Source organism: Vanacampus margaritifer, chromosome 4 (genome assembly GCF_051991255.1).
Source record: "Vanacampus margaritifer isolate UIUO_Vmar chromosome 4, RoL_Vmar_1.0, whole genome shotgun sequence".
Classification (NCBI taxonomy): Eukaryota; Metazoa; Chordata; class Actinopteri; order Syngnathiformes; family Syngnathidae; genus Vanacampus; species Vanacampus margaritifer.
The window spans coordinates 16,595,691-16,620,406 of NC_135435.1; the positions used below are offsets into that span (position 1 = coordinate 16,595,691).

The 24,716-nt window shown below is 39.4% G+C and overlaps 2 protein-coding genes across 3 annotated transcripts in view; both read left to right on the top strand.

The window, feature by feature from the left end:
• Positions 1-3,921, top strand: part of nedd4a (NEDD4 E3 ubiquitin protein ligase a) — a 27,432-nt gene extending 23,511 nt beyond the window's left edge. Inside the window, exon 29 of the mRNA XM_077564646.1 lies at positions 1,410-3,921. Coding sequence (XP_077420772.1) covers positions 1,410-1,509 — 100 coding nt within the window. The 3' untranslated portion in view covers positions 1,510-3,921. The remainder of the gene's footprint in view (positions 1-1,409) is intronic.
• A 4,252-nt stretch (positions 3,922-8,173) lies between these two features.
• prtga (protogenin homolog a (Gallus gallus)) overlaps positions 8,174-24,716 on the top strand; it is a 33,948-nt gene continuing 17,405 nt past the window's right edge. For both annotated transcript variants that reach the window (XM_077564062.1, XM_077564063.1), the window contains exons 1-7: positions 8,174-8,292; positions 9,529-9,831; positions 19,755-19,899; positions 20,013-20,146; positions 20,784-21,080; positions 21,672-21,831; positions 22,245-22,492. In XM_077564062.1, coding sequence (XP_077420188.1) covers positions 8,226-8,292; positions 9,529-9,831; positions 19,755-19,899; positions 20,013-20,146; positions 20,784-21,080; positions 21,672-21,831; positions 22,245-22,492 — 1,354 coding nt within the window. In that variant the 5' untranslated portion in view covers positions 8,174-8,225. The remainder of the gene's footprint in view (positions 8,293-9,528; positions 9,832-19,754; positions 19,900-20,012; positions 20,147-20,783; positions 21,081-21,671; positions 21,832-22,244; positions 22,493-24,716) is intronic.

Below are 24,716 nucleotides of genomic sequence, written 5' to 3' on the forward strand. Positions count from 1 at the left end.
TTTTAATCATATTACTGATAAGCAGAATTGTGCTTGCCCAAAGCTACCCTTCTGGTTAGTCCAAGTCATTTAGCAGTTCTTTTGTCCCATGTTTTCTTTCATGCTCTAACTAACTATTGAGAAAAAAAAGATTGTCGATTTTTAGTCATTAAGTATTTATTTCCAACCACTCGATGGTTAAACAGATTTTTAGAATGTGTTGGGCATTCCTTGAAGCAGGTCGATTATTGCACCCTTTGAAACAGAATAAACAGGATGTATGTTAAAGGAACGAGAAACCCCATTTACTGTGTGGGTTGGCGTTACTTGTTATCCGTGTATCCAAGACATGATTATCTCAGCAGTAGAGAGCTCCTACTTGTACCTATTTGCTTGTTTGACTCTGTTGCATGATCTTTGACATATTATCGGTATGTTGGCGTCCTCTAGTGGACTCATTTTGTAACTTGCCATGTGAGCACTGTTTGTCACATCCCTTGAATCTGATCAACGGAAACAAATCTAAGGTCCATATACTTGTGTAGTCTTTCTTTGTAATACTATTACGCCAACTACGTTTTACTAGTAAGGCTGTGTGCTACTAGTGCTACACATGAAGTTCTACTAGTTGTACAGTATATAGTGCAGTAGTAATGAAACATTTTACAAGTATCACCAAAAAAAAAAAAAAAAAGACTTCTAGTGCCACCAAAATGACCACATTTAAATTAGAGTTGCGTAGCAGGCGTACAGTATTCGGAAAGTGTCCTAGTAAATGTGACCTAAACACACCTGGATGTACTCTAATTATTAAATTCTAACTAATGTTAACTAAATTCTCCTTAATCTAACGAAACACTCCCTAAAAGTTACCTAAATACAGTTTAAATCTATGAAATCATCTATTGTACTTGAAAACAAAAAAAATAAATAAATGATGAACTGCAAATGTAACTTGTACTCATTAGTTAAATACAACAGATTTGAAAATAATGGAAATGCCATTCATCCATTCCACTCCCTCATAAAACGTGTTACCTGTTTTGAAAAGACGCAAAGACGGTCACAGCTGCACAGTACGCCGCAATAATAATAGTTGTTTTCCCCAGAAGATAAAGAACATAGCCTGTGAGTATTCTTGTCTGTCTGCATTTGTTGCTGCACTCTTTGTGCTCAAATATCTGTTGCTGAATGGGTAACACCACAACATCTATGCTAGTTTTATTAGCCTGCGTATGGCGTTTTGCATTGTGTGTGAGCATTAAGCTAGCAGTTCTTCCTCAGATGTTTTATGGGTTGTTAAATACATAACCTGTAATTCTCTTTGTTTGTTGCAATAATCAGGTTAAAGCAAGCATTTTTTGAAGAATTGTTGATTCTGAACTTTGGATCATCTTTCTTTTCTTTCTTTCTTTTTTTTTCCCATTAAGCTTTAACCGTCTAGACCTTCCTCTCTATGAGTCCTTCGAGGAACTGAGGGAGAAACTTCACATCGCCATCGAGAATGCACAAGGCTTTGAAATCGATTAATTCAATGACACAAAGGACAAGCCATGTGGCGCCGGATGCTGTGACGTTCCAAATCACAGCCGAGACGCACGAAGGACCGATAACTCAAGGAATGACGTCTGGAGCGACAGGTGTCATATCTCTGCTAGTGTTCTGAAGTTTACAAATCAGAGTCTTTCATATCTTGTAAAATGACAAACACTAACCGTGAGACCAGAGCCATATTAAGGCTTGTCAGGGTATCTCTGGACTTGCCCCCACCTGTCCAATCATCCAAATTATTTTTGAAACTTGTTGTGAGCCGTTGAAATGTTTTTTTTTTTTAATCTATTGTAGATTTAAATCAAAAAAATATATAAAAATAATGGCCGGTTGGGGGCAGAGCAGCGTGGGACCCTGCGCAAGCCTTTTCATTTTTCCAACCCTGTATGAGACTAATAAGACAATACGTTTCATACCTTTGTTTTCATGTCACTGTTGTTTTGAAAGTTGTCCTTCTACTAAAGTAGGGTCATGTACAAAGTAGAGTTATTTGTGTAAATAGTACATGCATTGTGGGTCCAGGTGTAGAATCACTGCCCACGTCTACTAGTAATAATAAAATAAATAATTAAAAAAAACATAAATGACAGTAAAGTCATCCACAGTGATGCCTTGAGATACAAGTTTAATTTGTTCAGTGACCACACTTTTAACTCATAATGTTCATATCTCGAATCATCTTTGAAATTGATGCGTATGTAATAGTAATGAATCCGGTTTTGTCACATTTTTCACTTCAATTCAGTGCATATTGTGCTGCTCCTTCTGACGTGCATGCTTTGGCCACCTGTAATAATTCAGTACATGAAGACAGTTCAATCCTCAGTAAGCCTTACTAATACGGGTTTTTCTTCACAGAGGATAAAGAATATAGACCGGTGGGTATTGTTAAATTATCTATTTACTTCCTACCATTTGTGTTCAAATAGCCATTGCTTGCATCGTACTAATACTACCCCATAGATGCTATTTGTTAGCCCATTGGTGGCGTTTCCCCAATATGTGTTAGCAGTAAGCTAGCTGACTTGCACATGTTTAGTTTGGCAGTACACGTCACCTGGGAATGGCAATAAACAGCTTGAAGCCAATTTTTTAAAGAATTGTTCACTACTACGCTGCCAATGTGCTGCTCACATCTCACAAAAACTGTCAATCTTGTCGCTCGTATCTCAAGGCACCACTGTACTTTTAAATTAAAATCTACTCCGACATTGAAGTCTTTTTGCCTTAAAACAGAAAATGATCTACATTTTAAAAAAGTGGCTAATAACTAACAAAATTTAGATTTTCTATTAAGTTGTATACATGCTTTTACAGTACATTATTCATTCCAGTATATTAGAAGTGTATGCGCCTTAAATACAGAAAATGTGCGGGTTATGTGCAAGTAAGACATGTATATGTATACTATATGGGGTTTGAAATGTACCAATGCCAGGACCAGTTCAATGCTCGACTAATTCTTGTCCACATCCGATGCAGATGCAAAGAGGTTTGAGTATGTTTACAATACTATGTAACATATGCCTCTGTTATTACGCAAACTGTTGCCTCCTACAAAATGATGAAGCTTTTATCATGGCTGGCTGCACGAGTCACTCAAAGCTGGGGAAAAAAAAAAACAGTCATTGGTGCACAGCTACATAACTCAGCCTTTTTTATGCTTTATACTCATTGTCATCTTATACAGTTACATCTACTGTAAGTGTGTAAGGTGTTTGTTTTTTTCTGGGCGGTAGCTTGCAAAAAAGTTGCGACACGTGACTGAATCATTTATCGGGACTGTCTGCCATTGCAGCGCTCAACTAATGATATTTATGTGCATTGACGAACTGTGTACTTTACATATCATTCTGTTTATTCACGATGGCCTTGTCATACCGTGGTATAGGTAGTAAGTTTTTAACAATGTTTTATTGTTCTCGTCACGGACAACAAAGCTATATGACGCTTTTATAAAGTTATGCACTTTGTTCGTATCAACGAGTCTTACTTCTGAACTGCCACCTGCACACTTCTTAAAATGATCCACTGCTTCAAGTGCACCTGATGAAATGTTTACATGTGAACATTGCTGAAATTAAGCACATTCTCGTCTTTCTCTCTCATATTGAAATTGATATATCGCCTCTATTTGTCAGGATATCCATTTATGTTCAAATCCTGAAAAGCAAGTACTGTTAAATGTTCATTTTGTCTGAGATAACACGTGGAATAACATTTTCTTTTAAATGTCACCTGTAAGTGCATTTATAGCAATCATTCTTGCTACATAATGTATATTAAAATACTTTAAAGCGTGGAATGAAATGTAGTTTTCAACAATTAAAAATTGCTGATAGCACAGCAAGCAAATAGAGATATTTGACTAATAAAGAAATGTGAAAACAATTCTGTCTAGTATTTGTGTATGCTTTTTTTTTTTTTTCTGATTTTAGAATGAATGAATTAACATTACATTATTTGTAGTGGGTTTTAAAGAAAACCATTTGGGCATTTTTTCCCCATTATCCTTTATGATATCTATGTAGTAGTACCCTCTTTGTTCCTAGTAGACAAATCAGCGCACTAGTAGAAGGACTAGGGTGCGCTAGAAGAATGACTTTCTTAGTATTTTTTTTTCTACTAGAGCCTAGTGGAATGGAAACAATGTTACCAGCGAGACAGTCATGCAATAGTAATGTTTATCACACTGCTGGTGCCATTTCTGGCTGTCTTTAATTCAACTTTACTGTGCTGCTCTAGTAGCATAGCAAGGCCCAACTAATAAGCAGGTGTCATGCACTAGTAGTCTCCTGGTCCCTATTAAGTAGCACTAAAATGCCCACTAGTAAAAGGATATTAAAAAAATATTTTATAATTAAATATGCAGTACTTCCTCAAAAACAAACTCCTGCAAACTCTTCTTTGTGCTTGACCAAACTGTCAAAGTCCTTATGTTCTTGCCAGAGGCCTGTTAACATGTCACTAGTAACATTTGGGTTTCCTACTACTTGTATGCCAAAGTTGTTCTACTAGACTGCAGAAATGTCACACAGTAGTGGGAAAAAAAGTGCTGGTGAGACACAGTCGTCCTACTAGTGCTATAAATTGTATTACTGGTATAAAAAAAAAAGAAAAGTTTTCGATAAAGCCATTTGAGCATTTAGTCGATTAACTTGTTATCCAGTTTGAACATGTACTACTAGTACATTCTAGTAGAGCACACTAGTAAAACTACTGAAGAGTAGCATCACTACTGATGCCACTTTGGGCTGACTAGCACGCAAAAAAACGTGTCTAATAAAAACTGCAGTGCTGCACTATAGTAACTAGGCCAACTAGTAAACAGATGACACACTAGTAGTCTCCTAGACAATACTTCTAGCACTACATGAAGCTGTCTTACTAGTGGGAAAAACATTACACATCAGACAGTCAAAAAGTGAAGTAAATCTACAGTACAAACTCTAGTACTACATTTAACTCATCACAAGTTGAACTAGTACGAAGATGTCAACTAGTAGTGCACAGTTTCCTCACTACACATGTAGTTGTCCTATAGTAAAGATTCACTGAAGAAATGTCATGCAGTAATTAAAAACTATAGCCAAAGACGCATTCTACCAGTGCTTTAAATGGTCTTACTTTACTAGTGAGGACTTGGAGCGTACTAGTCCTCACATGTTTACTATTAACCAGCACATGCTCCGCAGCGAGGACTGTTCCGCATCTTAATGGTGGGAACCTTTTGTGTGCTTGAGCCATCATTTCTACAGCCCCCCCACCACCACCCTTGATGTGGCACTAAAACAACCTTCCTCCCCCTTCACGGGGGTCAGGGAACAGGTCACACAAGATTCAGGCCGGCCTTTCGGACACCGCCGAGGTCAGTGGGGATGGGCGGGGGGACGGCCCTGCTGTCAGGCGGCATACTGGCCACCCTTGTCCCCTCCCCGCGCTCCCCGCAACCTCGCCGACATTCATAACTCGATAACTTTTACTTCATTGATCTGGCCTTCGGAGAGGAGTCGCATCGGCCTACAAGCTGTGTCATATTTTGGGGTGATTAACAGTTGGAATATAAAATAATGGCAGGACAATAAATACATACAGATTTGAGTATTGTTATATCATCTGTATACATGTTTTACTCATTTGTGTTGAAACATCAGTTGCTGAAAGGCAACACAATTTGTTAATGTGGCATTTCCAATGAAGTCTTTCCATTAAGTATTAGCATTAAGCTAGCTGATGGCTAAATTGTGTGGTTGTTTGAAATAATGTACACAATATGTAATTCTCTTTCTTTTATGTTTAGTATGATAGTAAACTTCAACTGGGTTAATTCATTAACCAATTATTTAATACAATAAATACCAATTATTATTATTTTTTTGGGGGGAGGAATCTGTATATATGTTTTACTCATTTGTGTTGAAACATCAGTTGCTGAAAGGCAACACAATTTGTTAATGTGGCATTTCCAATGAAGTCTTTCCATTAAGTATTAGCATTAAGCTAGCTGATGGCTAAATTGTGTGGTTGTTTGAAATAATGTACACAATATGTAATTCTCTTTCTTTTATGTTTAGTATGATAGTAAACTTCAACTGGGTTAATTCATTAACCAATTATTTAATACAATAAATACCAATTATTATTATTTTTTTGGGGGGAGGAATCTGTATATATGTTTTACTCATTTGTGTTGAAACATCAGTTGCTGAAAGGCAACACAATTTGTTAATGTGGCATTTCCAATGAAGTCTTTCCATTAAGTATTAGCATTAAGTTAGCTGATGGCTAAATCGTGTGGTTGTTTGAAATAATGTACACAATATGTAATTCTCTTTCTTTTATGTTTAGTATGATAGTAAACTTCAACTGGGAGTGACAATAAACATCTTCAAAGCCTTGTTTGTGAAGAATTGTTTATCTGACCAACTGCTGCTGTTTCGAAGTGAGTTAAGTTCACTGCCACCACACACTGGATTGCTCATATCACAATTTTTTTGCTGTCAAGTCAAAACAAATAACGTAATGACGGCTCATATATAAGGTGCCACACTGTATGTTGTGTTGATAGCATTAAAGTTAGCTAGCTAGTAGCTCTTAAACATTTTCAACTTCAACTTTTTTTCCTTCGCTACAAAGAGCTCTGTAAGTTAAAAAGATGGAAACTATTTTTTCATGCAATATGTTTTTTGATAAAACACCTCAGATGATTAATATGAACCCAAGGGAGAGACTGGCTGATCACGAATGATTCGCTTTCCCACATTATGTAAGCAAGAGGTCAGCTGCCTGCTGTGAGGCCTAAACCACTTAAGTGTTTGTGTAATGCGGAGCTTACATGCTGTTATTGTCACTGCTATACTATATGACTGTGAACAACAAAATAGTATTACGTTAAACAGTATTTGCATCTCACACAAAGTGAAGGCCTCCTGACTCTCAAAGTGCAGTTGTCAAATAAGCTAAAATGTACGCTTAATTTATCAACTTTATGCAGAAACGGTGATATTATCAATATTTTAGACAAACGTGCCACTGTTTTTTGCTTTTGTGTTGAAATTGTTGTTGTTTTTTGTTTTAACCACAATAGAGAGATATGCAGTTTTTGCGTGTGTGGTGGCTGAGAATATTTCACAGCTGGGGAGCTTTGTAAAAGGTCCACAAAAGAGAGGTGGAGTTAGGGGGTTCGATCCGTCGCCACAATAAGTGACGGACATGGGATCAATATCGACATTGACTAGGCAGCTGTCCCGTTCCTATCAATGCTTCCTTGAAATTGAAGAGGCACGCTTTGAAAGGATAAGCTCATTTCCATGATGTTTTCCCCCCAGTCATCATCAGAGAACATTTGGTGTGCAGTTCGCCGCTGATGTTGAAGGGTTTGCTTTTATCAATTCAGCCTTGCTTGCATTGATAAAGGAAAGTGAATGGGAAAAAAAGTAGCAGTCAGCTCTTTGCAATGCTGAAGTCTCTATTTCAAAACGTGTCAACAATCACAGGTCACAACTTGAATGCATGCACATTTATATTTATCAAGAGTCCAGTAATATTTGTAGCATTGAATTAGCTATTTCATTCCCTAAAATTTGTTCATTCCAATTTATTTATTTAAATTTTTTTGTACTTATCTATGGACCTCCCAAAGCCCCTCTCCCCAAATAAATAATAATAATAATCTGTATTTATTGTATTACATAATTGGTTAATGAATTAGAATATCATTATTCATATATAGCACAAAAAAACAGAATAACTTAAATTATATATTACAGTATTGTCATTATAGACTTTTAGATGGAGATCCAGGATGTCAAATCAGTTTCTTAAAGTTACACTAGTAGACAAAAGTGTAACTACTAGCAGGAGAAAGAGCACAATTAAAAAATGATGTACAAGTGTAACTACTAGCAAGGCGATAGAGCACAATTAAAAATAATGCTCAAAGGACTTTCCATATAACTGTGGGAAAGTACAATGCCGTGATCTACCGCTAGATGCCGTCATTCCCTGGAAACTTTCAGCTAATGGGTAGCGGTGATTGACGGACGTGATGAGTCCGGAGGAGGGTGGGCCACTGGTGGGCTTCTATCTCGACCACGCTCCACTCACCCGGCACTTTAGTCACTCAGTTGCACCGCGGTTCATTCGGAGGAAGTCGCAATGACACACTAGCTAGAATGCAAGGACGATTCACGTAAATGGCGCTTGTCAAAAGGAAAATATATCAGCGTTTGCTGCTCTTTGCCGCTTTTCTTCCAATTTCAGGTACGTTTGGGGCTGAAGGACTCTTTTTTTTCTTTTTTAAACCTATTTCGAAGTCAGTCAGCACGTGAGCAGTAACAACACACAGGAGTGTTGGTAGTTCAAGGGACCACTGGCGACCTCAGCATCGACTATATGTGTTGAAAATTTAACCTGACATTTTAATCTTTCAGGGAAGTCGAGTTATTAGTAGCATAAGTGTATGCTTTCAACCGAATTTCTAGTAAAACGAACACGAATTGACAGTGTCAGACTGGAGGGAAAACAGTGTTGTCTTTAAAAATAATGTTTGCAGACTTGTACATAACGAGGTAACACTATGAGCTCAATGATGAAAATTAAACAGGCAACAGCTCATGTTGTTTTTTTTGGTTTTGTATTGTATAGTATTCAGGGTTAAGTGTGTTGTCATATTAAAATGAGTGTTGTACAGTGTTTAGAAGAGCTTTTTTAGATGAGTCATTATTCAATACCTAGTCATTATGCAAGACATTGATGAGTGGTCTCTTGTGTTGTTCACATTTTTCTCGTTAAGATACATCAGATGCAATTTTTGATGGATTTTTTAAATTTAGCTTTGAATAGGAAGCTTGGAGTGATAGTGTATGTACAATTTGAAAACAAATGTGACATGTTACATTAGTTTGTGTTGGTTATTTAGTAAAAAAAATAATAAAATAAATTTACACACGTTAATATGTTCCAGACTCGTGATACGTGAAAATCTGCAATCCAGAGTAACCATTATAAAACTGTTTTATATATATATATATAATGTTTCCCCTCACACATGCATTAAGTACATTTAAAGTTATTAAAGCACACTTAATAAAGTATTTTTAGTGCTTGTTATCACTGTCTTATTGTGAAATGGAAGACTATCTTATAACATCACATTGAGGGAATGAAGAGAAGGCTCTTGCTAACACAGTCCTCTAAATAAGAGGCAAAGTGTGCTTGCTTCAAGCTCGTTGTTCACTTGTTCTAGTTGAAGTTTTCTGCTGGCCCTAATTTAAACATCAACAAAATCTGTATCTTAGTATTGGACCTTTTCTCCCTCTTCTTACTCGTAATTATGCTGCTTTTCTTCCGGAGGAGGTTAGAGCTGCCCACCATGTTGTGGCACAACATGGTACTACACTGAAGTTGTGCAAATCGATTAAGCGTGATATACTCTAGCAGGTGTTTACGGTTTAAAGACCTGGGATTTTTTTCTGACTACTTCCTTCTCTTTTTCAGGTATTTTTTGCTTCAGCGAGTTATTCTTCATCAAGGAGCCCCACGATGTGACAGTCATGCGCAAAGAAGCCGTCATTCTGGACTGTCAGGCGCACGGAGAGACGCCCATCGAGGTCCGATGGCTGAGAAATGGAGTGAAAGTGGTGGAAAACGAGCGGGTGTACCTGCTCTCCAACAGCTCCCTTTACATTTCCGAAGTGGAGAGCAGACGAGGAGACAAATCAGATGAAGGCTTCTATCAGTGCCTTGCCCAGAACAAGTACGGAGCCATCCTCAGCCAGAGGGCCCGGCTGACAATCGCAAGTGAGTATGACATTGGAATCGTTTTTTCACGCTTTGTGTGGTGGTCAAGCAATTTACTTTCCATACACTTTTTACTTTTTACTCTCAAAATTGCACACTTTGAAATTTGAAAAATTGCATTCTAATTCATTTCAATGTCAATGATTGAATTGAATTCAGTATTCGGCCCTAATTGATTTGCACAAGAGCTTTATCAAGTTATGTATTGCAGCACACTGTGGCATTCAGGGTAGCAATGGTGGAGGAAAGAAAGATACTGTTTGAAAGGGGGACGTGTCCATTGGTGTGTTAATGAAGGAGCAGCGCTGTCCAGGATACCACCTCCCAAAGCTAAGGAGCAGATGACCCCTATTCACTGGCCTAGGCTTTCATGTTATTGCACCCTGATCGTTGGGAGGAATTGTTCTTTTGGAATGCGTTCTCCCTCAATGCTGCGCTTCTACTTCAAGGGGGGAGGAGGCAGAATGTCCAGGCAGAGTTGTGGGACGTCTCTCTTTTCCTCCTTCTATCAGATATTTTGCAGCCAGATTTGACATTTTTGTCAAGATCGTCATCTTGGATTTCTTGTTCAGTGAAATGAAGTAAAATATTTTGTGGTGATTATATGTATTTTTTCAATATCCTTGACACCCACCCATTTTTAGGTCCATGTTCTAGTATGCTCTCTGTCCTCTCTAGTAAGGCATTTCATCGCACTAGTAGCTTGACTAGAGTGCGCCACAGGAGTGGAACAACAATGACTTGCTCGTGACGTTTTTCCACTACTGTATGCAAATTAGTAGGACAACTTTGGCATAGGTCTACAGTAGTAACTTACTAATAAGATAAAGCTACCAGTGAGCATTTTGGTGCTACTAGTAGGGTCTAGAAGGCTACAAGTGTGTGGCACATGCCTGCTAATTGGGCCTACTAGTAAGATTTAATTGTGGATGCAATACTGGATAAAACTTAACTAGTACGACACAGTTGGTCTATTAGTGCGCTGAATCGTCTTATAATAGTGAAGACAAATAGTGCACTAGTACATGGACCTTAAGTGGATATCATTCTAGTATTCTAGTAAGTATAGGGCAGCCAAGATTAGTCGACGAGTCATGACTAAATCCACAACCAAATCTGTTGATGGCTAATTTAATAGTCAATGTCATCATTTTTGGCATTTGTTTTTTTCCTCGCAAAACTCGTCTCCCGCTGCTTTTGTTGCCCCTGACGCACATGTGGATCTTATTTGTCTGTAAGATAATGATGGTTATACAAGAGCAGCTGCTTGCTAGTGCGATATGCTGCGATTTTACATATGATTTGTCCACTAATCGTAACTACTATCATTGACTAGTTGACTAGCAAAACAGCCGTGTTACCAGCGAGGCAATCCTGTGTGCTCAAAGTTCTACTTGTAGAGCTCTATATCTTAAATAGTAGAATTTTATAATGTCACTTGTAGTACTAGTAGCACAGAGTTATCACTTAGTACACAGTTTTGCCTCACTGGTATCATGTACTTGTCCAACTAATATGCCAAAGTTGTCGTTTTACTGAGTGAATGGCTAGTTAACTAGTTCAGCCTGCTAATACAATGACTTTCTTTAGTGACATTTTGTCCCCCACTACCGGCTTCCACTAGGCACTAGTTGTGGTAAAAACAAAACAAAAAAACACACTAGTAGAATGACTTTGTCTTACTAGTACTATTTTTCCACTTTTGCCTTCCAGTAGACCCTAAATAGTGAAAAAAATCTTTACTATTTAGACTACCGTAGTAGTTTTAGTCCCACTACCTACTACCTTCCACTAGGCACCTGTAGTGGGGAAAAAAGTAGTAAGACTAAGACACAATTGTCGACATTGCAACCTAGTCTTTGTGAAAATGTGTTTGTAGAGTTCTATTTGTCCTTATTTGGATCATGGGTGACCTGGAGCCTACCCCAGCTGACATTGTGTTAGAGGCAGGTACAGGACTGGTCGCCAGGCAATCACAGGACATCTTCCTAGAGTTTAGAGCTGCTATTTATCTTGTTAGCAATGTACAAAACTTTTCTTCCTGTGAACTCATTCACTCCCATCCATTTTCACTGAAGCAACCCCCTTCACTCCTGGCTGTTTTACTGGCTTTTGCCTGATTTTGCAAGGCCCACAGAATATTGTGTTCTGTTGCTATAAAAACATGGACCTACCAACACCTACCAAAAGAAAGATTAGAGTCTCTTCTTTTATCAGGAAAAAAAAGTATATTTCTATCCGTTTCCGTTTTGCAGCAATGGGCATTAGAATATAGCTAAGTTTCGTCATTATTCACAAATCTGTTAAAAACAGTGGGGAAAAGAGCTTTTTGCAACATGGCCCTGGTTGATCTCTTATACTCTGCTGCCACCTGCTGGCTGTTTTGGTAATAACTACCAATGCTTCAACCGTTCTCTTCAGTTCAGAGGCTGCATCAAAGCCCTATGTATGCTCGAGCTCTAAAAACAAAAACAACAACGTATAAATACATTTTTGGGACCATGGTAATATTTAAAATAGAACGTGTTTATACGTTTTGGGGAGCAAATGAGTTAATGTAATATAATCTAAAACGTACTGTTCCTCGCTGGCACTGAAGCCCCATAATTAAAAAAAAAAAAAAGCATATTAAGTTAATAATAAATGTAAGCGCGGCTTGTAAGCGTTACTAGTTGACTTTAAAATGACACTTGAGGTTCAATCTGGAAGCTCATAAAATTTGCACATACCTGAGAAATGCTCAGTTGAAGGACATGGCGGTAACGGGGGGGTTGTTGCAAGAGTAAAGTGCCGCACACACGCACACACAAATGTGAATTGCTGTGTCCTTGTACCACCAGCCTAAATGACCAAACTTTATTGCAGGTCAGTTGTGGCTGCAGGCTTTGCACAATTGTTCTCCCGCCTGCTCCCCTGGCCACGGGTGACAAGCTGAAAAGCTCGTTCACCCTCACTGTTTTCCTCCATTATTCCCAACGTGTTCCCAAAAGAAAACCATCCTATCTGACTTGGTATTGGTGGGCAGAACCACAGGAGCTGTTCAATCCCTGCAAGCCTAATTAGATCCGTTAAGTGAAGGATTAGACATTGATTCTAAGTTTACATATTGTTTTGTGCTGTGGGGATGCTAGTTGAACAATATGACGGTCACTCGAGCACAAAGGTGAGAAGGGGATTTGGCCCTTGATGAAGTGGAATGTGACACATGAGCCACGTCATGTGACTTTTGTCAAATGGGGGATTTTAGTCCATCGTTTGGCTCGCTGTTTTGGCGTTCTTGTAGTTTGCCAGCTCAGGTTTACTTGCTATGACAATAAACGCCTCTCAGGCTTCTTGTACAACTTACTGGCTTTGTTGTGGACAACCAGTCGCTATCAGGAGGCTGTACTGTAAATACATGAAACATTATATTGATACTCTGGTTGAACGATCATAATTTGAAGCACTACTCTTACGTAATTATGACCTGAATACTGTGATACCGCTTCTTAAAACCCGTATCCCACTGAGGGATGAACGTTTGCGACACTAGTGAATGTTGATTACATGTCAGAGTTCGTTCAAGGTCGCAGCGTTTCCTAAACATTCTCTAAACAGTCTTAACGTTGCTCTAAACAGTCTGAATGGTCTTTCTTGCCACAAGGAAATTTTGAGCAAGTTACCCAATTTAGGGTAATTTAAGAGTTTAGATTACTGATAAGACTAGCAAGGTGACAAGTAGCTGCCATCTTGGTGGAATTTTCTAAAAACAAACAAACAAATACACATGGAATGAACACTTCAAAATGCCTCTAAAATCTTCAAAAACAAATGAACAGAATTATTTTTATTGTACTGGGCACACTGCTCTTCTCACCAATGATCTTCCATTTGCGATAGTGAAGCCAAGTTTTTAGGGCAAGTGTTTGCATTTGAAACATTATCATTATTTTGATTCGTTAACATCTGAGAATTTTGGCCTTGCGAGCAATTGGTGGATATTTATGTATTTATTTGTTTACTTACACTGCCTTGTGAGGAATACATGGTTGAGAAAATGGATGGATGGACTTACTCAAACTTGTCAGTCAATCCGCGAAGCTTGTTGTCCGAGTTGAAGATGAAATGAAAGGCTCGAGGAGAACGGTGAACAATAATGACGTTACACCGTTTTACTCTAAATTAGAAGCTGTCTTTGACCAGATTTTTAGTAGGCGATATCACGCGAAAATTTAGTTCCCACTTCCATCACAAAAACTCTAGAACAGCTTTTTCGGCAGATTTTGGCAAGTTAAAAAAAGTGTTCATTTGTTTCTTTATTTATTCAGTGTGCATCAATTCTGGGTAATAACAGCTCTGAACACAGCAGCCGCTTGATGGAAATTTGATATTTGTCTTGTCAGCATGGTAGAAAATCAATGCTTGACATTTGTCTAAGGCGAGACTTCACTCAGCTTTATTTGCTGAAACATGATCTATTATGTAACGCATGTTGAACAAGTCGGTGACAAAAAAAAGTGTTTGCGTAATTGAGACCATTTAAAACTGTTGGCGAACGCCTTTGGGGCCCATTTGCGACCTAGAACAACATTCGCTTACCTCCGCAAACACTCACAAAACTTCACCACTCAGTGGGATACAGACTTCAATATTTAAATCTAAATAGACTAGAACCCTAATTAATGTCATTGCTAACAACTGCAGCGCTTTTCCATGTCTCGCTCCTGTAATCAATTTTCTGTCTTCAGAGATACTATCACACCTTTTTAACATGGACGGGACACTAGGGACACTACCCGTGTGTATTCCGCGATGTCAGGAGATGGGGGTTGGAGTTTAACACCTAGTGCTCACATCTTCCTCCCTGATGTACTTAAAGCAATTATTACATGCACAATTGCCTCACAAGACACTGGCATTGATATTCTGATCTAATTATGTGATTTCAGGATGATGTGTTGGCTGTGTGAAAGCACTCACAGCTTGCTGGCTTAGGTGCAAAAGGCAGAACTGTACTATTCCAGTGAGCTCTCATTTTTCGCTCTCTGTTAAGAAAGGGGAGACATATAATATCACTTTTAGAAAACAAAAAGGAGACTGTTTTGCTGGTACATCTCCAAATAGGAGGCAACACGTGCTTGCTTAAAGCAGTTTTTTTTTTTGGGGGGGGGGGGGGTCAATCCCTCACTATAAAACTGACACACAAAACAAAAGATAATTTAAACAACCAACATTTTAAATGTGTTGAATTTCGACTTGTGATAATTGGCACAAAGTGGAACTGCACTACAAGCATGCAAATCACAAAAAAAAAAAAAAAAAAGTTTAAACTGCGATATAGTGGGGAAACACTGCATGTTATATGTCAAAATGACTGCTATAAAAAAGCTAATTACAACAGTAATGCTGTACTTTTACACAGCACTATATTTCAAGGTACCAAGTACTGGATTCCAATGGAATTCCATTTTATGTACTGCTAGTGGGCTATCCTCTCAATTAGCATCTGACCAATAACTTTGTCCTAATTTGTTAGAAAATGTAGACATTCCACACTTGTTATTGTCAACGTGCTAGTATATTACAAGCGGTCACTAGTCCTATATAAGCTAAAGCCAGTAATATTCCCGACACTAGTGGCATCCCAGAATACCCGTGTGATAACCTCATTGTGTTCTCACAAATGTCATTTTTATTATAGGGCTTGTTTTAATACGTACATTAAACCCCAAATGTCGTTATTTATAGTTGCTAAGGACTTGTTGGTGTGACACTCTGAGGAACTCTAATAGGGCCAAAGCAAACTTTGCAGCGTGCAGGCTGTGGCGTAGACAAATGAAGTGTCCGTAAATGAGACAACGGAAAGCGCACAGTCTTGTTTTCCCTCCTCTGCTGGACACGAAAGGTTACCATGGTTCCCCTCAATGGCAGGCTCAGAGGTCAAAGGTCTCCCTAAATTGTTCAATGGATAGAGGGCCAGGAAAGAGAACCCAGTTCCCTAATCTTCCGTCCAATAATACTGAAAGTTCCTCAGTTACTGTACATCTATAACATGACTTTCTTTCTTTTTTTTTTGACATATTATTTTTATTTTTGTGTAATTTTGTGTACATTTTGCTCTGAATCAACTTTGTAAGATTTTGGTGAACTTATTTAACTGCATAATAGGCTATGTGTATGATGCAAGGCAGCTGACGACATCCCCAAGAATAAAGATGTTAGTGTTATTCCGAAGATATCTCAAAGCAAACTAAAGGCGCTGTTAAACAATCCGTACCTATTTACACATTGACCTTTATTTTAGAGATTAAAGACAATGCAGTCACTGTGTGCGGTGAGTAGAAGGCTAGCGTTGAATGAGTGAAAAACTTTGGAGACGAGATAAGAGGCAGGAGCAGGGGGGATGGGTGCTCCCCCTCAGCACGGCGCTTTCAGGGGTCATGACGCCCATGGGAATAGTTCTTTGTGCAGTCAGGCCAGTGGTCACTTGACTGTCCTGATGGCTGCGTAGAGCCGCCGCACATCCGCCAACCCGCCACTGATTGATTTGTTGGCGTTTTTTCAGCTTTGCATTCTTCTCCTCTCGCTTATCAGGCAGGCTTTCTTTCTGTGGAGCCACTGCGTGTTGTCAAGGCCTTTTTCCATTCAATTAATTAGTGACCCAACTCAATAGAACTGCAATGAATGATGACAGGTGTAACGTGGGCGCTTTTCGAAGGTTTTTAGTGCCGCTTTCAGAGAGGGATTTATTTTGTAGATGACATTCTTTTAGTATGCAGCCTGATAAATGAGGTGATCCATTTTAATGTCTCCCTTAAATGATTGGACCCTCGGGGGCAGGTTGAGTTGAGCATCCATGTGGTTAAATCGCAGAAACTATTACAAGTGTCCAAACTTACAAGTAGCGTGGCTCCAGTGATGTGTGTGTGTCTGTGTATATGTTGGTGAGGTGTCAATGGAGCAGTTAAGGTCATGTAAGGTGAGGCTCTTGCATTTTTTGAACAGGACAAAAAGTCACACACACAAATACAAAATGAGAACACTCGTAAGGAGCTGTCCAGTAAATTCACCTATTTGCTGATTTTTTTTTCTTCAATATTTTTTTTCAACATTTTTTTGTTTTTCATGGAAAATGCTTCTTGGCAATGTATGCCTTCTTCAAGAATTTCGGGTAATTAAAAAATATACAGTATAATTATTTTCCACTGCATTTATAATGAATAGGCATGAGACGAGACACAAATCCCGAGACGAGATGTCTCACGAGATTGAGTGCACGAGAACGAGACAAGATTTTTGCAAAATCTGTAATAAAAAATGCCTAATATAATTTTTCCTGTTTTCAAAATGTTTTCCTTTTATTGAGCAGACTGCAAGAGAATTTACGATAAAGCTCTTAAGTGCAAATGTAAACTGTTTTGGGTGGAGCCTGGAACGGATTCATGGCATTTTAATTCATTTCAATGGGAACATTTTGTTTGACATACAGTACAAGTCAATTGAGTTCCGAGCTTGGTAACGAAATGAATTAAACTCACAAGACAAGCACAGCTGTACTTTTAAAGGCAGAATTTTGTGGAATCAGATGTCATAGAGGAAAACGGACAATTGAAATAACACAAACTGTGCTAAAATGGAGAAATGAATGCAACAAGTTTTTAAATATCATTTAAGAGCAATTCCATAACTTATGGTAACGGCATGTCTTTTGTACCGTAAAAAAAAAAAAAACGCTATGTAGTTTGAGTGCAGAGACTGATCACAGTAACCAGAGCAGAGAGGCTGAACTAATTCCTGGTATTTGTAAGGGAACCTTTGTTTGGGCTTGACCTGTCCACTGACCTTCCGTTTGCTGAGTTGTTGGCATCTGTTGCAAGGAACAGTACAAAAAGTAACACCGACCTTTGAAGCTTATGCAGGACAGTTTGTTTGTTTTGTTTTTATTAAAATACAAGCCAAGTTTGTTGCCATGGTTTCCACTGTATTCATTTCCATTTTTAGGAAATGCTGCCCTGATTGGCTGATGACAAATCCAGGGTGTACGCCGCTCATGCCCAAAGTTAGCAAGATTAGGCTCCAGAACAGGATAAGTGTTAGAAAATGGATGGATTTTTGGGGGGAAAGCTGTCAGATGGGCTGCGAGAGAGCAAAACACTGTGCAATGCTTTGAAAGTCCGCAAAGTGATATGACAAAACACCAGCAGCTAAACAGTCGACAAAGCTTTAGAGAGCAGCAGAGGGGTGGCCTGGCCATGCATAGTTCTGCCTAAGCTGGGTGCTAGGCGGGATTTGTGGAGGTCAGAAGTCAGAGGTCAGCTTGCTGGGTAGGGCAGATGGTCAGCTTGTTTTTGCTTTTGGGGAATGGGCTCAAGTATCTATTATGCTTGAAATGGTTAAAAAAAAGAAATACAAATGATAGGTGAAAACAACGCTGTAAATAATGTGATTATGTTACTGTATCAATTGTGATGTGTTCATCTTGATGAATTAATGCTCACAATACAGTAGATGCCCTTTGGTAAAACATCATCACCCAAAGTCTTAAGGTCAGCGGACTATTCTCAGCTTTGAGTACGGCCCCACAATTATCGATTATTCACCTTGACTTAGAAGATGATCAATAATCAATAATAACCCTGCTGTTTGTCAATCCAGCATTATTTTCCTGTGAAGGGAGTCAGAGGATGAGTGCTGCTCATCTCTCATGCCCTGCAGCCATATCAGTCCAGCATTAACATGGGGGTGGGCGGCAGTGTGTGAAGACGAGGGGGGCTGGGATGCTTTTGCCCATTTGTCTTTTGACATCCAGCGGCCACGATGCTTCTTACAACAGAGGCGCAACAGCTCAGCTCTAATCTGATTAAACATGACACTGGTTGCCCCACACATACAAAAAGGCCCGGATCCTAATAAGAGTTTGCCTCTCTTCTAGCAAAAACTGCCGACTGAGCATAAAGCTACTTCGGGCTGTGGCGATTAATTGAATAACTTGAATACTTCAATTGCAAAAAAAAGTTTGAAGCAAAATATCTGCCTCGGAGCTTGGCAGGATCATTTTTCCACATAGATTAATGTTACAGCAATCACACTGTGTACAATTAAATTTGGGATTATTTCACATTTAAGAAAAAGTGCAATTCGTGTCACAGCAGCACGTCTATGATCGCCAACGCAAAGTCCAGTAATTGAATATAGCCTACCAGAGCAAAGTTAGAACGTTTTGTAATGCCTCCGCAACTGGACAAGGATAAACAAAGCCGCTGGTGCACTTTCAATCAGTTTATTGAAGAAACGTTAAAAAAACAAACGGGTAGTAAGCACATTCATACACGAGCTGCCAATGGCCACAACCCACGCCGAGTCACTCATCACGCAGACTTGCTAACGGGGGGTCATCCATGAACAGCCAGCCAAGTCTACATTCCCATTTGTTGACACCCACGTCACTCACTCAAAAGTGTATGCCCCCAAATAAAGAGGGATATCAGTGACACAAGAACATCAGGTATGATTTCATGTGTACGGACAACAAGACACAATTAGTCACACCCACTATTCATTCTAAGGCTCTTGGATGGCTGGCTAGGATGAAGGCGGATAGATTCCTGTTTCAAATTTAAAAATTCATAGAATTTTGCGAGGTTAACGTCAACCCAGGAATTTCCTAATTGCGATACTTAATGAAGGCTTATTCTATACTTTTCTAGCTACTTGTGCTAATTACGTGTGAACAATTTACCGTCAAATTACCATCTACTTGCATTGGGTTAGTGATCAATGAAGTCTAACTGAAGGAGTTTCCGTAAAGAAAGTTTTAACTAATGTCTAATGGGCATTATTGTCACAACAGTGTTGGAGTGGAACATGATGTCATAGCACATTAACCACTCATGCAACTTTTCAAATACGACATCAAAAGTAATGGTTTGCTCGCTCTCCTCTAGGTATTTCATCGTTTACAATCCAGCCAACTTCCATTGTGGCAACTGAAGGCTCAGTTGCCAGATTTTCCTGCAAAATCAGCGCACACCCTCCTCCCATCATCACTTGGGAATTCAATCGGGTTACATTACCCCTCGCCACTGAAAGGTATGCAACTCTGATGTTTTCACTCCGCCTTCGTGCTATTTATTTTTCTCATGCTTGTTGGACGGCAGGATTATTTTAAAGTATATTATAACCCATACATTTGTGTCATCCAGAATCACTGTCTTGCCCAATGGCGCTCTTCAGATCCACGGGGTGCAACGCACAGACGGCGGTAATTACCGCTGCGTCGCCACCAACATTGCGAACCGCCGACGTAGCACGGAAGCCACGCTCACCGTTATCTCTGGTGAGTCCTTACGCTCTGTATTACATATATGGTCATGTGCACTTTTCCAATAGAAGAAGAATAGGGATCAATTTTATTTATTCATTTATTTATTTGTTTGTTTGTTTATTTATTTATTTGTTTATTTATTTATTTATTTATTTGTTTGTTTGTTTGTTTGTTTATTTATTTATTTTGTTTTTCATTTATTTTTATTCCAGGACATTTATTCAGATAGTATGACATACTGTTATAACACAAATTATATGACTGAAATAAAACTTTATTGAAATATTAAAATATGCAAAACTGTAGGAGGAAAAAAATCAATGATTTAATGACAAAATTATTCAAATTATCTGTCAATCGGGGTGAATACAGACGGTCCCTCTCATTCCGTGTATTTTTGCGAGGCTTCACGTCATAAAGCATTTGCCAAAAACGCGGAAGCACTCGACGAAAGGTGGGCATGGTCATCGACGGGAATTGACAATTAGCGGAAGTGCCCATGTGCGATTGTAACGTGATAGTGCCGGTATTACATTGTGGATTAAGTCGGGTAAGCCCCTAGTACTGAAGGCCCAAATGCACAGCTCACCATTCATTGTCATATAATTCCACATGAAACCCACACTAATGCTTCACCCACATTTTGCAGCTCCCAGCCCCCGGCTTCCCCAGAGGCCACGCATCATAGCTGGGCCGCAGAACATCTCCGTGTCAGCGCATCAGAGCGCCACTTTGGAGTGCATGGCCACAGGCAACCCCCGACCTATCATCTCCTGGAGTCGAGCAGACAGCAAATCTATTGACGTCTACCACACCAAAGTGCTGGGAAATGGCAACCTCATCATTACGGACATCAAGCCCCAGCACAGAGGAGTCTACGTGTGCAGAGCCACCACCCCCGGGACACGAAACTTCACTGTGGCAGCAGCCAACATTACTGTACTTGGTAAAGATACACACATTTAGTATTGCGCTGTATTTACATACACCAAGGAGAGTACACTGTGTTTTTATCAATATATCATTGTAGGGGTTCATAGCATATGCAGTAGACTGTATAAAAGATTACTCTACCGACCAATTGTGATAATGCTTATTGATGACATCATTGTATCTGCCTAAGTGTGAAATTGGCTCCAAGCGTGTCTGACCTTGGGAACTATGGTGAGGAATCCAAGGCGCTAAACTAACTTACCTCGCACCAGCTACGAGCTGCTGCTAGTTAGCTAGCACGGCTAAACACAGTGCAGTGCAGCTCCTCTAACTCACTAATATTAATCTCCATGGCAGCAAAGAAGCTACAACATTGACAAGCCTCATTATCCCTAAAGGACGAGGAGCAGCTGATCATGTGAAATTGAGCAAGAAGAGAGAACAGGGGGGAAGATGCTAACTGCTAAGCGAACAGGAAATTTAAAATAGCATAACACCACAATAGGTGCTTAGACGGTACAGCAAACTTTTAGCAGAAGTCTGGTTGGAACTATGGCGAAATGTTGTCATTTCATGTGTGTAATGTGACGTGCTTCCTTCACAGCACCACCTTCTTTGGTGGAGTGGCCGGAGAGCCTGACGCGTCCACGTGCAGGCACGGCTCGCTTCGTGTGCCAAGCTGAGGGGTTTCCAACGCCTCAGATCAACTGGCTCAAGAACGGAGAGAGAGTTCATTCCAATGGTCGAATTAAGATGTACAACAGGTATCGTTGTTTAGAACTAGTAATATTAACGTGTCTTATTTAGTTTTATAAGTGTGATAGAAGATAAAATAACAGACCTTTTCACCACAGACCTTCGGGTGGCATAAGATGAGCTCTCTCCAATGGTACAAACCCGTATGCTAGTCAATATATTTTTTGCCACCCTAGAATTATCTCTTCTTCTTTTTTTTAAACCACTGTTGGGCAGCTAAAAACAGCCCACATTAATAATTAACGAATATCCTTATTTCAGGAAGGAAACTGAATAATTTACCTCAAAAACAGTGGGCTCAAGTTGGTTTCACCCTAATTTGCTCTTGCTCATTAACTGTCAGTGCTTGTAAAAGGTAATTAAGAAATGGGAAAGGATCCACATATTGATAAAGTTGTGTGCGTGTGTGTGTGTCCTACAGCAAACTGATCATTAACCAGATCATTCCTGAGGACGATGCCATCTATCAGTGCCAGGCTGAGAACGAGCAGGGCTCGGTGCTCGCCATGGCGAGGCTCATTGTGGTCATGTCAGAGGACCGCCCCAGCGCGCCGAGAAATATCCGAGCGGACACCGTGTCGAGCTCCGCCATCTTGCTGGCTTGGGACAGGCCGCTCTATAACTCTGATAAAGTTATTGCTTACTCTGTGCACTACATGAAGGCTGAGGGTGAGTGAAGAAATGCATGAGAACACAAATCATATATCTAATTTGGATTTTATAAAGATCTAAAGATATGCAAAATACCTGTTTCACTCAAATATGAATGGGGAGGTTCAGTATCAGCATCATTACGTCACATTTATACCTTCTTAATACAGAAGATTATCGACTGAAGATGACATCACAGTGACTCAGGGCTCGGGCAATGACCAATCACAGCTCACCTGTTTTCCAAAGCTGTGATTGGTTGTTACCTGAGACTTGAGCAACTGTGATGTCATTTTCACTCAACAGCAAAATGGCCGCCTTCATATATTAATAAAAACTGCTGGATTTTGCTGCTTAACTCATATTCCACTAATGCAATATTAACCAAAATACCGTATTTAGACTAGTGGGGCTGCATAGAACAAATTGTCAAGAATTTTGGGGCCGTTGACTTCTCCTTTAAAGTAGCACTAAGGAACTTTTCGACCTTAATAAAATATTTTCAAAACTCTTCTGATGAAACATCGACTCAAAACTAGTTGAATGGTACCTTTTCCATGGCCTGGGGGGGGTGGGGGGCTGTATAATTTTTACTGGCACTAAGCAACTTCGAGGAGGATAGTAGGAACACTGCCACACAAAATAACTACAAACGTGCTGACTGCTTTATGGCATACGTCACTTCCCCAGTTCCCCATTCGTTACAAAGACGGAAGTCAATTTGAATGTCGACACACGAGTACTGCTTTCATGGCAAAAGCTGCAAAACAACTGAAAAGTTTTGTCCGAGGAGACAAAAAAGAAAAAAGAAAAAGGGAAGCCACCTGGATAAAAGGATAAGTCAAGGATTAACATTGGCCCGGATTTCACTCGCTGGCGTGATCTTAAAAAAACAAAAAACAATGCGCTTATCCTCATGGGAAATGTGGTCTTCCTTCAGGCATAACATTATAATCAACATAAACTGAAAGTTCCTTAGTGTTGCTTTAAATTCTGCCTCTTACTGTATATCTTTGAAATCATATGACATAGTTGACCATGTACAGTTGCTATGTGTTGCAGACAAAGGTCAGACAAAGAAAAAACAAAAAAGAAAGAACCTCCTTATCTTGACAAACAGTATTAGACCCCTTTTAGAGCAAGAGTGCATTGAACTTTCAAGAACCTGGGGCCCTTCTTTGGATGATAAGATTCAGGAAGCAGAGAAAACTATTTAACAACTCACAAGCATCGCTGTGTGGCAGCAGAAATTATCTTTCAGCCTTCCTGGGAACTTTTGCTATTGACAACAAGAGTCACAGTGGAACAATGTTGCACCTATAGAAAGAAAATCAACTTACTCATTCAAGAACTGCACTTAATTATAATTCCACTGACTTTAATTGGTGAGGTATAATGTACGAATGCATAGGGATAAAGGAACACCTGCTGGATCTTTTAGGAGATGAATAAGTCAAAAAGGAAGAAGTGGTTATTGTTACACTGAGGGCATCTGACATACTAATTGTGAGTTAGATGCAGTGACATCTCCACAGGCTGTGAGAATGCAGCCCACAGTCATCCCTGCACCTGAGGCTACAAGTGCTCGCGCTAAATAGAGTCTCTGTAAAGAAGAAACTAATTAGCCTGTGTGGTGGAGTGTCCAAAAGTACCGTACATATCCTGGGAAGCCAGTCACAGGGTGTTAATTGGAAAGGGAAGCAGACATTGTTTCTCTTTTCATTAAGGCTTGAAAGAGGCATTCATTGGAAGGCGTAAGGCTTTTTTAAGAACTTTGTTTACCAGATCTGAAATTAAATCACTTTTGTCACTGGAACACAAAGCTGTGTAGTGCATTGCTATTTAAATTAAGTAAATTAGCAGCCACACTAGGATGTGGAAATATGATGATTAAAATGTGCTCTACAAAATAAATAAATAAAAAGCGATGTTTAGAAAGGTCCAACTCACCTCCATGGTGTTGTTTAATTAACTGCCTGTTGGACCCAAAAGCAGAGCACACAAATTCCCTGATTTAAATGGGGAAAAAAAAAGACTGCATGCTCTAGTAACCAGGTTAAACCAGGTTTGTAGCTGCTAACTGCTAAATTGATGAGCAGTGTTTGTACATTGATACATTTAGCACACACAATGTGATTTATCAAAAAGACCATTTATGTTTTTTTGATTTTGTGCCTTTCATTTAATTGCGTATCTGAAAGGCAAACTAGTAGGCAAAATGGTGCCATGTAGTGTGGGCAAA